Here is a 13,661-nt window from a genome sequence, read left to right as displayed (position 1 = left end):
AATATGTTGTTGAATTGTCCCTTTGAAAATCCCTTATCTCTCATCGCATCTCATCTTTGAATGGACTTGTGACTGACAAGGAGCTTCGGAGTTTAAAGTTGAAAATCATCCTTTCTCTTTAAAATCACGATAATTTTTTTTAAAATCACTACTGTTCACTAAAAACACGTGCACAAACTCACAGCACAGACACATATTTATTTATTTTCCAGCCTTTATCATGTACACATCTCTACTTTCCCTTTGCCCACTAGTCCCTCGGGAGGGAGAGCGCTTGAGGGCTGAGGGGCGTGAGGAGAGAAGGAGGGGGTGTGTGTGTGTGTGTGTGTGTGTGTGTGTGTGTGTGTGTGTGTGTGTGTGTCGGGGAGAGAGAGAGAGGGGGTGAGGGAGGGGGCGGTGTTAGACAATACCATTCCTCAAATATATTCCATCCCCTCCGTCCCTGAAGTGAGCCTTTATTAGTCGGGACCGTTTGGATCTTATCTCGCATATGACACTCGTTGGAAGAAAGACTGGAGCAAAAAAGAGGGGGATTATCTGTGAGCTGCCTTCCGATCCACTGATTCCTGACACGGGGAGAGACGCGCTTATCTCGCTCCTTTATCTCCATGTTCCACAGGCGGATGGACGAGTAGCCCTGGCTGCACTTTCACCACTATCTCCCCATCTCGTCTATTGTCTCTGCATCGCTGGGATCACACGGGGGGCTGCCTGATCCCTGCTCACATCATTGCTATCTTTTTTTTAATCGGCACGATCACTAACATTTGATCCGCAAACATTTCCCTGCTTGACGTTTAACCCCTGTATGATTCCCATGTCGCAAATCCGTGGCTAAGAAAGTAAAAAATTGTTTTTTACAATTGTTTTTTTCGTTTTCGTGAGACTCTCTTTAACATCTGACGGTTGTTTGGCCAGTGGAATATGAGTTAATCTGGAGTTGAGGCTCCGCTCAACAGCGTTTTAAGTTGGTTTCAAGAAAAAATAGCCTCCAACTCTTTGTCAAGGTGAGTCTCAAATGTGGAAACCAATTCCCCTAAAAAGAAGTCATATAAATTTGCTTTAAAATGTTTCTATCTCCGTCATATATTTTGGAATTTTTTGCAGCGTCGCCAAACTTGAACTTTCCTTGTTAATAAAAGTAAACAATAGCTAGTGGCTTCATGTCCAGCACATGTCAACATTATTTTTGCCGTCGTGTGCCTCCACGCTGTCAAGTCACCCTGGCTTCAGCCAAGCAGATGTGTTCATCACACTATGACAGATGGCTACTTCTGATTATGTTAATTCACCAAAAAAGGAAGTTGCTCCTTCAAAAATGGCCACAACTTGTATTTTTCTTCTGGATATTAAAAATAAACATGTGATAGAAAACTTAAAAGTGAACATTTATCTAACTGATCGGCTCCTTTTTAGGCCTTGGCCTCTTCTGAATTAACCATTTTTCTTATTTTGGAACATATATTATTTATGGAGCTTAACGTTATTAAGCAATAAACGTAGCCTGCCTTTGGATTTCTGGGGTGGACTGGCACCCAGCTGCGCACCCGCTGTGGGATTCCACATAGTGACAGAAAGCATTTAAAACAATCGTTCAGTTTTTCATGAATTTTCTTTTTCTTTGTGAGCTTCGATCAGCAGCAGACTTGCTGAGAAATGAAGCCTTTTTAACAGATATTCATGTGCCATACATGTGCAGCCTATAGGTCAGTGTTTTCATGGTTGCATTTGTCCATACAGCAGCTTCTTACGGAGGAGTGACAGCCAACAGCGGACAATAAAAATGATGCTGAGCCCGGACCAGGCTGAGGCGGACCTGTCCTGGACTCAGTCCGACCCGGAGACGATGCTCAACGGCCTCAAGTCGGTCGGCTGTGCCTCGGACGAGCCGGCGGAGGGCGAGGACAGGGCCAAATGTAAAGCCGAGCAGCCCCTGAGCAGGGAGGAAAAGAGGAGGAGGCGGAGGGCCACGGCCAAGTACCGCTCGGCCCACGCCACCAGAGAGAGGATCCGGGTGGAGGCGTTCAACGTGGCCTTCGCGGAGCTGAGGAAGTTACTCCCCACCTTGCCCCCAGACAAGAAACTCTCCAAGATCGAGATTCTCAGACTGGCTATATGCTATATCTCTTATCTCAATCACGTGCTGGATGTCTAAAAGTCACCCCCGCCTCCACGAGCACCACAGAGGTGCTCGGGTCGGTAGACTGGACTCAAGCGCATGCTGGGCGTCAATTGGGTACGACACGGTTGGCACGTATAGGCTCGACTGCTAAAGGAGAAAATTGAAAGCAGATGTTTGTAGCTCTCCATAGCTGATATTTGATGCAGACATCCACTACTTAAATTCCCCAGCTTTCAGCAGGTAAAATGAAATAAGTTCTTGGTATCCACAACTCTCTCATGAGATAAGTTACAAGATTAAAACAAATCGGAATAAACGTTCTAATTAATACAAGTTAGGAATTATTTTAGGGAGCAACCTGATATAAAAATCAGAACTGGCTCAGTGGGTCTAACACCTGTGATCATGATCTGACTTCAGCTTTGAGATTTTAATTACACACCAATAAAGTCAGCAAACTTGAACCCGTTAAAAAAATCCAACCAATTCAGCATTCAGGGCCAAACTCTCTAAAATAATGTTTTCCACCGAATTCAACCATCTTGCCCCCGGGTGCTGGGAGTTTGCCATACAGCACCTTATAGGTGACTGAGTTGACCCAGTGTGAGTGATGATTTATTACGATGGTGCAAAGTTGCTCTACTCAACCTTCAGTCCAGACTCACTGAACAAAAGCAACAAGCACCGAGTTGTTTGAGCTCGTAGATGCAATAATAAGGATTATTTTCCGATATACAGTGGGGGAGGATGGGGGAGGATGGGCTGGAAGAACACCGCGGGCATTCATGTTTCCTTCACAAGAGTGATAGAGGATGGAAATTGTGTGTGCGTGTGCGTGTGGGAGGGGGGGGGGGGTCAAAGACATTTTAATTTGGTTTTCCACATTAAATCATCTTCTGAAATTATTTAACGCCATGAAAACACTTCAGCCTAAAACGGACTCCCCTCTTCACTGTATAGTTTGAGCCCCAATAAAACAAACACTGAGGCATTTTTCCGAGCGAAATGAACGGATGTATAAGAGATAGCTGCTTTAGATCTAGTTTAGATGATGTTTTCCATAAAGGAAGAAAAAAGATCCGATGCATAAGTGCCACTTATGACATATAAAATTGTGACATTAGCCTAATCATTTTTTTAAAAGTGTATGGAATTATTTATTTAATTGTGTTTCTATTTAAGGCTAATTTATTTGTGTTGATGTCATAGGCTGGCGTCTTTTTGTAAATGTATATTGTTTGTTGCTTCTATATTTTAGGCTGTGAAATTGAACTTGGAAAGTGATGGTGTTCTCCTCTTTAAAATGGCACTTTCTGTTAATCCATAGCATAACTTATTTGTTTGATGTATATGTTTGATGTATGTCATAATTTCTTTTATTTTTAATGTCACTTCTGTTGTCTATTAATAGCAACGATAAGCACTTCAAAATGGGGTTCAGTGGCCCCATAAATGTTTATTTCCCTAAATTGTTGTTGCTCGAAAAAGAAGAATTTGGCTGCTTTTATTTATTTATTTATTTATTTGTTCAATTTAAAACTGTGTTTAATTGACAGAATAATGATGTCAAATTATGTCAAACAACCAAGGGGTTATTTTACGATTCAGAGTTAAACCTCTTTTTTGCTGTGACCAAAAAATAACAAATTCGAAAAATAGTTTGAATTTATTACCTTCAGTGTCTTGATGTTATATTTTTTTGATTATTGGTTTATTTATTTGTCACTGCTTTGTGTTACAAAATCCAACAAGTAATTTTATAGTGGACAAAACATATCCTCTATCCAAAGATTTTTTGTCTCTTCAGGGTTGTGTAGGCTACTTGTTGCTTTATGCAGATTTTGTAGTAGAGGTATCGTGTGACAGCTGGTTTCTAATGGACAAACTTTTCATATTTTCCGGTGTTATTTTTAATTAAAACGGAAGTACTTGAAAAAAATATTCTGTTTCCTGTTTTAAAATGAAGTCGCGATAGTTTTTGACTTTGCAATGTAGGAAAAAATAGCAAGTGATAGCCACGGCTAATAATCAGCCGGTAGGGATGATGGATGTAGCGCAGGATGACGTCAGGATCACGTACACGTTGTCGCGCGCGCACACGTGTGAGAAGTACACATGCAAATCAAAAAACATACAGAAGGCTTCTAGATGACTATCTGCGTACACATTCAATGTAAGGTGAAATAGTGTCAACACAAAACTCACCTTACTGTCCACGCACATGCAGAGACACACACACACGTACCCACTTAAACTTGGCCTGCTTTACAATCACGTACACAATGCCAGATGAAACAAACCCATGCAGATAAATAAAACTCGCCCTGTCGCCACACACATACACGCACACTAAGTGGTCAGCAGCTAAAGGCAGTGGTAGCCTCCATGTGTGCTCCTGGCTGAAAGGCTCTTTCCATCCCCAGAGAGGGGGCAGGTGTTACTCCAGACGAGCCAAGACAACCAAATTACTGGCCGTCTGGCACCTCCCGTGGGAAACCCGGAGAGAGAGGAGGGATGGGAGAGATGGAAATTTATGAGCGAGCAAGCACTGAGATGTAATATTGCCAAATGATATGAGCAAAAAAAGATCCAAATATTTATATTCATTTGTAATATATACGCCCATTCCCATCGATTGCACTATAAAAAGCTTGTAGTTGAGCTGCAGAATAGGAGATAGTAGAGGATGTGTGAATGCTTTTATCCAAGCCACATTAGATTATCATGAGTAAAACAGTTTTTTGCAGGAGCAGGGGTGGTCCCAGTGGGATTCGAACCCGTCACCCCAGAAATGCCACGGTTAAGCTGTTCCAATTGAGCAATAGAATGCATTAGGTCAAATATGTAAGAATAGAAACAATAAAAATCTATCTACTGTATCTATCTATCTGTCTATCTATCTGTTTTCAGGTAGCAGCTGCAGTGAGGCAGTAATGAAGCCACATTTCTCGTTTCAGGTTTTGTTATTTGTGGTGACTGAAGGTGGCATGAAATGTTCTTTCCTTTTCAGTTCAAGTGCCTCCTGTCCCTCACTTCTGTCAGATTGTCAGTCATCTGTTCTCATTTTACCTTCAGCTGCACTCACAGAGGCCAAAAACGTTTGTGGTGACAAGGCTGTTTTTACTAACCCACTTTTTGGTGATACACAAATAAAAGTATGCAACTTTTAAAAGACAAATATGTTCCTCCTCTTACAAATCAAAACTTTTTCTTAGCTACTATAAAAGATGCCCTTGCTAATTTCTGTAAACAGGTTCTGCTGATACAAGTTGCTCTTTTATAATCAGTGGCATGCCATGGCTAATGTTAGCAAATATTCCAAATATTAATCAGTTTGCTGACTATATTTTTTGAGTTTCAGCTCATTGTTCAGCTGTACCAGTCACAACTGTCATGGTGGTGGCCTTTTGACTGCAGTAGGCTAAAAAGCTTTATAAACATTGCCTGCTCACCACCAAAAGACAAAGTTCAACTAGCCGGTGAGTATAGCGGAGCATTTAGTAGCCAGATATTTCTCTCAAGAATGCACAGAAATCAAAAAGAGTGCTAAAAGGAGACTGACTGTTGGATTCACATTCATCAGGTGGACAGAAACACGGCACCAAATGGATGGTAATGTTCCTAATTTTAGTGTGGCTATTGGAGGTTTGAATATGTAACAGGTTGGCAGAAAGAAAAAGGTCATTGAAGCTTCACTCACAGTTTTTATAATTTCACTGAATGTTTCACTGATGTTTTATTAGCCAGTGTACTGACTGTAAAGCAGTTAGCTGTAAGCTAACTAGCAACTGGCATGTGACCGTATGTTTGGAATTCACCCTATTTATAATGTGGATTTGTAAAACCCCAGGATATGTTTTTTTTTTTCTTTTTTGCTTTTTTAAACAAGTTGAAACATAAATTTGGATTCTAAACAAATGTTCTGTGAAGTTAAAACTCATTTACATACACATTTTTTTTGTTAAAGCTGAAACACAAATTTGGATACACAGTTTTATTTGCTAAAGTTGAAACAAATTTGGGCAAATTTTCACCTAAGTGTGTCTTTTCACTAACTCTATGCACTAAAATTAGCTTTGCTTTCTGTCTGAAACCACAGAAACAGTAAACAGCAGTTTGCATGAGATAAAAATCACTGACACATTTCAGTGTTTGACAGTCTTTTGAATTTCATTGGAACATTTGTCGAATCATCATTCAAACCTGACTAGTCCAATATTTCACTCTGCTCTATTAATGCTTTTACAAAAACACAGAAAGAGAAGAACACCAATATGTTGCACCAACAGATTGTCCTCTTCAGAACACAAAACAAGCTCTGTGATTCTGGCATAGTGTGGAGACAGACTTCTGCTCAGGCTTATTGAATGGAGGAGTCCATCTGTACGTCGCCATGAAGCACTACAAGACCATTTGTGTTCCTCATCCCAAAAGCTTCCGTAGCATCAGTCCTCTTCAATTTATTCTTTACAAACCCCCAGAAGGGGCAGGGGAGAAAAGTGACAGGCGAAGCCCAAACTGCTGAGGGCACTGAACAGCCTGGCTGACAGTGTGGCCGGTGCATGCTTGTGTGTGTGTGTGTGTGTATGTGTGTGTGAGAAAGTACCATGTTTCACCACAACCCCCCACCCTCTTCGCACTGTGGGCTTATGTAATGGTGGAGGCCAAGGAGTGACCATATGTCATGAGGTGTGTGCAGACAGCAGGGAATTATACAGCGGCCATTATCGGCGTTTGGACACCCCTCTCCTCATCATCATTCAGGTACACTCAAAGCCAACAGGAGCACACACATGCACACACAGTACTCTACACACCCATTTAATTCTGAGAGCTCACTGTCTCTGTGTAAATTGGACAGGGAGAGAAAGTATGACAACAAACAGCCATATGTTCACAGTACGAGGAACAACATTTGGGGCTTTTTGTGTTGCCTCATTTTTTCACCCTCTCTTTTATTCTTCAGGTCGGTGGGTATTATGGAAGTGTTCATGTTCAAAGCGAGAACTCCCCAATCAGTATTGCGACTCCTGTCCCCCCTACCCCTTTTCCTTCCTTTTGCCTCTCTCATAGAGGTGTGTGTCTGTGGGAGTGCAAGAAGCATCCACATCCCTGTGTGTGTGTGTGTGTGTGTGTGAAGGGTGCTCATGCAGCACAAGTACAAAACCTGGTCCATGTGTTGAAATGCAGCCCCTGGGATGGGCCGTATTATCCCTCCCTACTTCACCAGCAGGGTCCCGGGGCTCGAGCTGGCTCGTGGCCCTTTGTCTCCAAACAGATGGAAATGGGCAGAGGAGAGGAGAAGCAGAGAATCAGGGAGAGCAGGGGAGGGGAAGGAGGGGGGAGGAATAGAATGGACGGAGGATGGAGGAGGAGAGGGGAGAAAGAGTCAGTCTGTTCTCATTAAGTGCTGTATTGAAGACGACGTCCCCCCACAATGCGTCAGCAGCCGCGGATGGTCCCCCTCTCATTCAGACTCACGCTCGGACCATCTGTACCGCGGGCCTGTCATAAGGTGTGTGCGCATGCATTAGGCCCAATCTGGCCAGTTAAAATGGTGATATTCATTGGGTTTCAATTTGGTTAAGATCTTTTAAATCCAATTGTAGGGCCTTTGTTGTGGATGCCTCATTGGTTTTGAGTCACTGTGAGTCAGAAGGGGAGTTTATTCAACATCCTGCTGTCCCCCCTCCCCCCCTTTTTTGAGTCTCAGAGGGCACACAAACATACAGCCAAGATGCAGATTAATAATTACTGAATCATAAAGACATTAAGGAAGAATTATCTCAATTTTAATCCCCTGTCATTGTGACTGGAAAATGAATTATTTGCTTGTCAGTGCCCTGTCTTGAACTGAATTCCCCACAAATATGTGATCATTTTTTATTTTATCATATTGCACAATGTTAATGTTTTACTGATTAATAGTTTTTACTCTTCTTATGTTGACCAACTATTCAAGTGCAGTTTTTGTTCTACTTTTTATTATTTTCAGAGCTTGCAAGGAGGCCTTGGGGCAAAAATCAGCTATGGACCTCTAAGAATCATGAGTAAAAATGCAAGAGCTGCCCTAAGGCCCTTATCATTTCAGTTGCTAGTTCATATTACTGCACACATTTGCAATTAATCCAAAAACGTATTGTCACAATCACTCAACTTAAGACCTAAGTCTCCTGAGGGTCAGGGGCCTGAAGGCAGTTGCCCATTTTACCCAATACATTATCAAGTCTTAGTTATTTGTGACTATTTTTGTCTCAATATACATTACAGTTGCTTTTTATGTTAGTTTATATTGTATTTAGCCGTTTAATATTAGTATTTCCATGTTTAATTTGTATATGTAAAAAAAAAACTATAATTTTTGCATCTGGTATTGTACTTTTGCTGTTGTGTGAGTTGCCCAGTGTGGGTTCAGTAAGATCTATCATTTTACTAAAGGGTGCAACTGATCATTTTTATGTTTTTTTAGACCCACATTTGCAAATGTATCAGTTTCAAACATTCACTTCAGGTTATAACTAAGGTATAGTGAAAGCAAAATTCAGTTCATTTTGGGTAGCCCACCTTTAAAACCATATACTTACTTTGAAAAAATTCAGACTGGGCCTTTAAACCTAATTTGTCACACCCTAGGCCCCTAAACAGAGAATCTCATCTGGCTGACTCTAACCGTCTCCCATTCTGTTCTCTTTCTGCATGTATGCGTGTGGTCTCATAAACTGCATCTCTTTCCACTTCGTCTTCATTTTTACACGCTTTCATTTCTCTCCTCTATTTACCAAAAACCCCTCTAAACTCATAAAGTCTGTGTCTTGGGGGAGGAATCCATCTATCTTCCGGACACCAAATTGAATTGATCTCAGGGGCCCCCACCTCGCCTCTCTCAAAAGGGGCCATCTGCGTGCGCTTCCCAGCTTTGAATAAACGTGAAGAAGTGGCAGCACGTGCCGGAGAACCTGGAGCTGCTGTTCACTGCTGTAATCTGATTTCACTGCAGCTCATTGATACACACATCAGAGCAGGGAGGTCACTAGTCAATCTGTAATTGCTATAAACTATTAATTTTTTAGAGAGTGTTTTGAATAATCACATATTGATTAGAAACATTTATTTATAACCTTTAGATAAAATAACAGCAAAATTACCTCTATACAAATTGACATTGGATGACTGACAAACAAATACTCATACACTTGATTTTTAAATATAACTTACAGCAGATATACTGTAGCCTATAGAAAACCTGCCAGATGGAAGAGATGTTTACATGTGTATTTTGATGCTCTCAGGTCCAGTAATGGCAACACATTGCCACACGGTGGCGCACTAATCTTAAACTATGATGTTTGACTGCAGCAAGTACACATATTGTGTGAGAGAATCAGAATGAAAATGATGTTTATTCATGGATGGATGACTGAATGTGCCTACTGGGCACAGGCCTAGGGGCCCAAGGGGTCAGGGGGTCCCTAGACCAGGGAACCATGAAAGGACTGTTAACCTTTCTGCTGGAAAGTCAATCAAATGACTTCAAAACAACAACAAAACCCCCAAAAGATAGATGCAAAACAACTACAAAGAAATAAAAAAGGCTAAAAAAAGAAGCAAAGACACCAGTGAAAATGTGCGAAATTACAAAATGAGACAACCTCCCACACCTACCCCCAAACACACACCCACACACACCCTATCCATCCCTGACACAGCACTGGTGTTTGTTTGGCAGTCCGTGGGGAGGCTCAGGGGTCATGTCCCAGTCATGACCTCCATTGTGTTCTGGAGGGGATGAGATATATCTCGGGGTGACTGTATGTGTGTGCTGGGCTAAGGATGCACTTCAAAGGAGCCCAACATATTGATTCATATACAGGCGTGTAATTGCTGGAGGCATCTGTTGCCTTGTGGTTTGAACTTCCGTGTGTGTTTGGAGTCTGAATGATCTGGCCTTTGTCTCATGACACACTAGAGGAAGAATGGCAGCAGCATCCAAGAAATGTGAAGTCAATATGTTTTAACTGACTTTGTGAGTCTTCATGTACATAAATAAACATGTATTAGTGTTGAAGATCGCCTAGTGTTAAAACACTGCTGCTTATGCACAAGCATTTCTACTTTATACTAGAGGGAAATTTAGTAGTTTTTACTCAGATACATTTAATCTGACAGCAGTTTCACACAACAAAAGCAAATATTCGATAGAGAAGTCCGTAAGTCAATTGTATGTTTTACTCTCTCTCCTATTAATCATTTTATGGTCCTCCAAATGGATCTGAACACTACCACACTACCTAAGAAACTTACAATAGGGGACATTTTATAAAGAAAGGGACTTTTACTTTGATAGTTTAGATATGCTTTGTTGATGATATTGCTCTACTTTAACTATTTCAATGCAAACTGGCCAGTAAAGTATAATTTCATGTATGTGAAAATCCCAGTGGCCAAAGTATAATTTCATGTATGTGAAAATCTTACTTAAAGTAAGTTCACAGTGACTAATAGCAGGGTTAGCAGTAGGCCAGAGTCAAACAACAAGTCAAATACTTCCATGTTGTCCTTTATTGAAGGAGAAGAAGTTATCTGGAGGATAAGAGGTTTATTAGTTTACATTCCCTCTCTGTCACTGACTGTGTCCATGCCAGATTGCTATCACACCACTGTTTTGTTCTGTTGCTTTGAGCGAGTGAGTGGCTGTATTGCTGACAGCTGTTTACCTTATTCTGCTTCATGAGCTGTGACACAAACACTGCCAGTCCGCGGGTAGAGGAGACGAAAGAGCCTGGCACTATGGCGCTTGTCTAAATATTAAAAAACCCTTTTAGGAAATAGTCTTTTGTAAACTTTGTTGATATAATAGAATTTAAGTCTGTTCTGTAATTCCTGAACTGGCTGTCCAAAAACTTCAGTTCCTAACTTAATAGATAAAACATTAGAATGCAAAATTAACAGCAACAATGACAGCACAAGGTAGCAACATACAAGTGTAGGTACTTGTAGCATAGCTGTGTCAGACTGTAGATTCTGACTGTTCTCATTATACTTCATATCCCTTTACTTTAGTCTTCCCAAGACTAACCTCTGCGTAATGCAAATGAAAGACTTGTTAATGCAACAGCCAACCTAGACTCTGCCGTTCTTTGCTCCCTGTGAAGGCCATCTGACAGTTTAGGGCAGCATCAGATGGTTTGTAATGGTTGTGAGTTTGGGGAGATAATTGTTCATCTTCACAAATACTTCGTGGCACATAAAGGAGCAGCACTTGAATCCTCATGTGACTCCTTTGACACAAAAAGGTCATAAGTCAATTAGCATTCAAAATAATATTTTGCTTATTTTTACTTAACTTTGATGTTGGAGCTTCACTGTGTAAAATGGTCCAGAATTACAACTTAGGTATGTGTGATGTGGGATGATGGAATTTTAAAGTAAGGTGATTGAACTTTTTTGTGGAAAAACATTACTATTCACAGCAGAACTTGAACTTAATGGTTCTAGTTTCTATAAGCATATTTCCAAGCTCTGTTTGTTTTACTTCTCTATTCATCTGCTAGTAATTTATAATAAGGAATTCAAACTATTCCTTATTGGAACCAGAGCATCACCACAGCCTCTGTATATGACACTGTAATCAACAGTTTGTATTGTGACAAGCCGGGGCCCCTCCTATGTTGAAGACAGCCCCCTAGCGCCATGTTTCCGTACTACACCCCCACATGCTGAGAAGCACTGCCCCCCTGTGAAATTCCTCACTGCCAGGGTGATTCCTGCGGTTACCAAGGGCTCCTTCCTACTGCAGCCTACCGTGTGCTGTGGGGCAAACTGCTTTACAACCTGCGGATAAATGATCAACTATGGGAATAATATCGCCACCAATAAAGGGTGAGTTGTGTTTTGATAACGCTGGAGATACTGTCGGTCATGTGTTCTTGTGCAGATGTTGGAGTGCGGGCTCAGTAGTGTGTGAAGCTCAGGCTTAGCCTACAGGCTATAATGTCCTATGTAGAGTCCTGTAGCTTACAGAAATGTAGGGTGACGTGTCTGTTATTTTAATATACACAGAACAAAGACTGTTGTTCAGGGTCAGGCTGAACCTGTGTTTTGTAAGGAAAGACTTGGGAACACGCCCTTACTGTCTTGCCTACCTGTATGAAGGGGAATGCGTTCAACTTCATTTAACTGCGGTCAGACCAACGCACAAACCCAGACTGGGGAACGGAACCGTTTATGTTCATTTTCGCTAAAGTTTTTCGATAGTATCGCTTTGGAACAGTATACCCTTTGATGGCGGCTTTGTCAGCCAGAAAGTTGCAGAGCCACAGTGTGACCAAGAGAAAAGTCAAACTGTTTCATGCGGTTCACTTGATCCGCATTAGCCCGGCTGCCGTACCGCAGCCCAGCTGTAAACTGTAACCTGCTGCGACAGAGTTGACGCGGACGGATACATGGTAGCTTTCCCAGCCTCGGAAAACAATGAGAAAGCAGAGAAACAAACGCAATACCTGCTTGAAACTACGGCGCAGTGCTTTGATTTTTCAAGTAGCCTTGCAGATAGGGTGGGGTTGGGGGGCTTCCGAGGCCACGGTCAAACCACGGAGTTTCCTGCGGCTAGGTCCGACTACCTGCCGGCTCACAGGTGATAGCGGGCTGCTCTATTTAGTCTGGAGATCCACCTGACCTGACAAAGTTAGGCGGATGACTCTCCATAAATGTCCATTTTTCTTTTAAATAATAAAACTCTTCCTTTTGGTTGTCCGGTTTAACCAACTTAACTGATTTATATTATTAACGTGTAGCTATTATAAGCAATAGTTGCTGCCATATAAAACTAGTCAAAATGCTAAACAGGTGCTCTGCAGCAGGTGTTCAGCATGGCGACGTTTGATTAATAAGCCTTAATGATTTTCGTTTGAGCTGAGTCCTCATTGGCTGGTTTCACTTTTTATTCGGATGCTTATTGACAGAAACATTATTAATATATTTTAATATAGTCTAATGCAACCTACAAACTATTCTTTGGTGTTGATAAATGTTGTAGTTACTCCTTGGCGATTAATTTGCATATTCTGCATTAATTGTTTGGTGTTGCTATAAAGTGTCAGATAACACTAGGATTGTCCATCATAACACCACACTTTGGATGACATTAAAAGGTAACAATTTCTTCCTTACTGTAATTGATGCAAGTCCCTAATTATCATAAATACTTTTCTGTTCTGGATTATACTTACATTTGAGCATTGTGTGATTGTAATCACACACTGATTCTTTTTCACTTTCTGCCCCAGAAAAGTAACATGGCTCTGGTTACAACTGCAGAGAGAATGTGGACAGCATCTATGACACCTGTCAAGAGCTTACAAGGTAGATAGTTGATCAAACTTCAGAGCTCAGGACATGTATATTAGTATCAGTTAAAAGCATTTTGGTGAAGTCTTTCTGGACAACGTTCTCAGTTTTATTTCCTTACTTAATTCACAGGACATTTTCTATTTAACCTTTATTTTACCAGGTACAATTTCACTGAGGTTAGAGCTGGCTA

At 41.3% G+C, this 13,661-nt stretch overlaps 2 protein-coding genes across 7 annotated transcripts in view; both read left to right on the top strand.

Moving 5' to 3' along the window:
- The first annotated feature begins 443 nt into the window (after nucleotides 1-443).
- LOC109955750 (helix-loop-helix protein 2-like) lies at nucleotides 444-2,947 on the top strand. 2 transcript variants are annotated; one of them, XM_020592175.1, is made up of 2 exons: nucleotides 444-1,007; nucleotides 1,744-2,947. In XM_020592175.1, exon 2 carries the CDS (start codon nucleotides 1,784-1,786, stop codon nucleotides 2,153-2,155), a length of 372 nt encoding a protein of 123 aa, XP_020447831.1. In that variant the 5' UTR covers nucleotides 444-1,007; nucleotides 1,744-1,783; the 3' UTR covers nucleotides 2,156-2,947. The 2 variants fall into 2 exon arrangements, with proteins under 2 accessions (XP_020447831.1, XP_020447830.1); XM_020592174.1 differs by having other exon boundaries at nucleotides 1,741-2,947.
- Nucleotides 2,948-11,838: 8,891 nt separating this feature from the next.
- Nucleotides 11,839-13,661, top strand: part of LOC109955748 (vang-like protein 1) — a 44,880-nt gene continuing 43,057 nt past the window's right edge. For 3 of the 5 annotated variants that reach the window (XR_002274310.1, XM_020592172.1, XM_020592168.1), the window contains exon 1: nucleotides 11,839-12,001. The gene's annotated coding sequence lies outside the window, so the exon portion shown is untranslated. Of the gene's footprint in view, nucleotides 12,002-13,046; nucleotides 13,273-13,407; nucleotides 13,484-13,661 lie in introns of those variants that run through there. The other 2 variants (XM_020592169.1, XM_020592170.1) reach the window with 2 other exon arrangements.

The sequence above is a fragment of the Monopterus albus genome, unplaced genomic scaffold, assembly GCF_001952655.1.
Source record: "Monopterus albus unplaced genomic scaffold, M_albus_1.0 scaffold16.1, whole genome shotgun sequence".
NCBI lineage: Eukaryota > Metazoa > Chordata > Actinopteri > Synbranchiformes > Synbranchidae > Monopterus > Monopterus albus.
The sequence above is the reverse complement of the archived record's forward strand: the minus strand, read 5'-3'. Positions and strand labels throughout refer to the sequence as shown.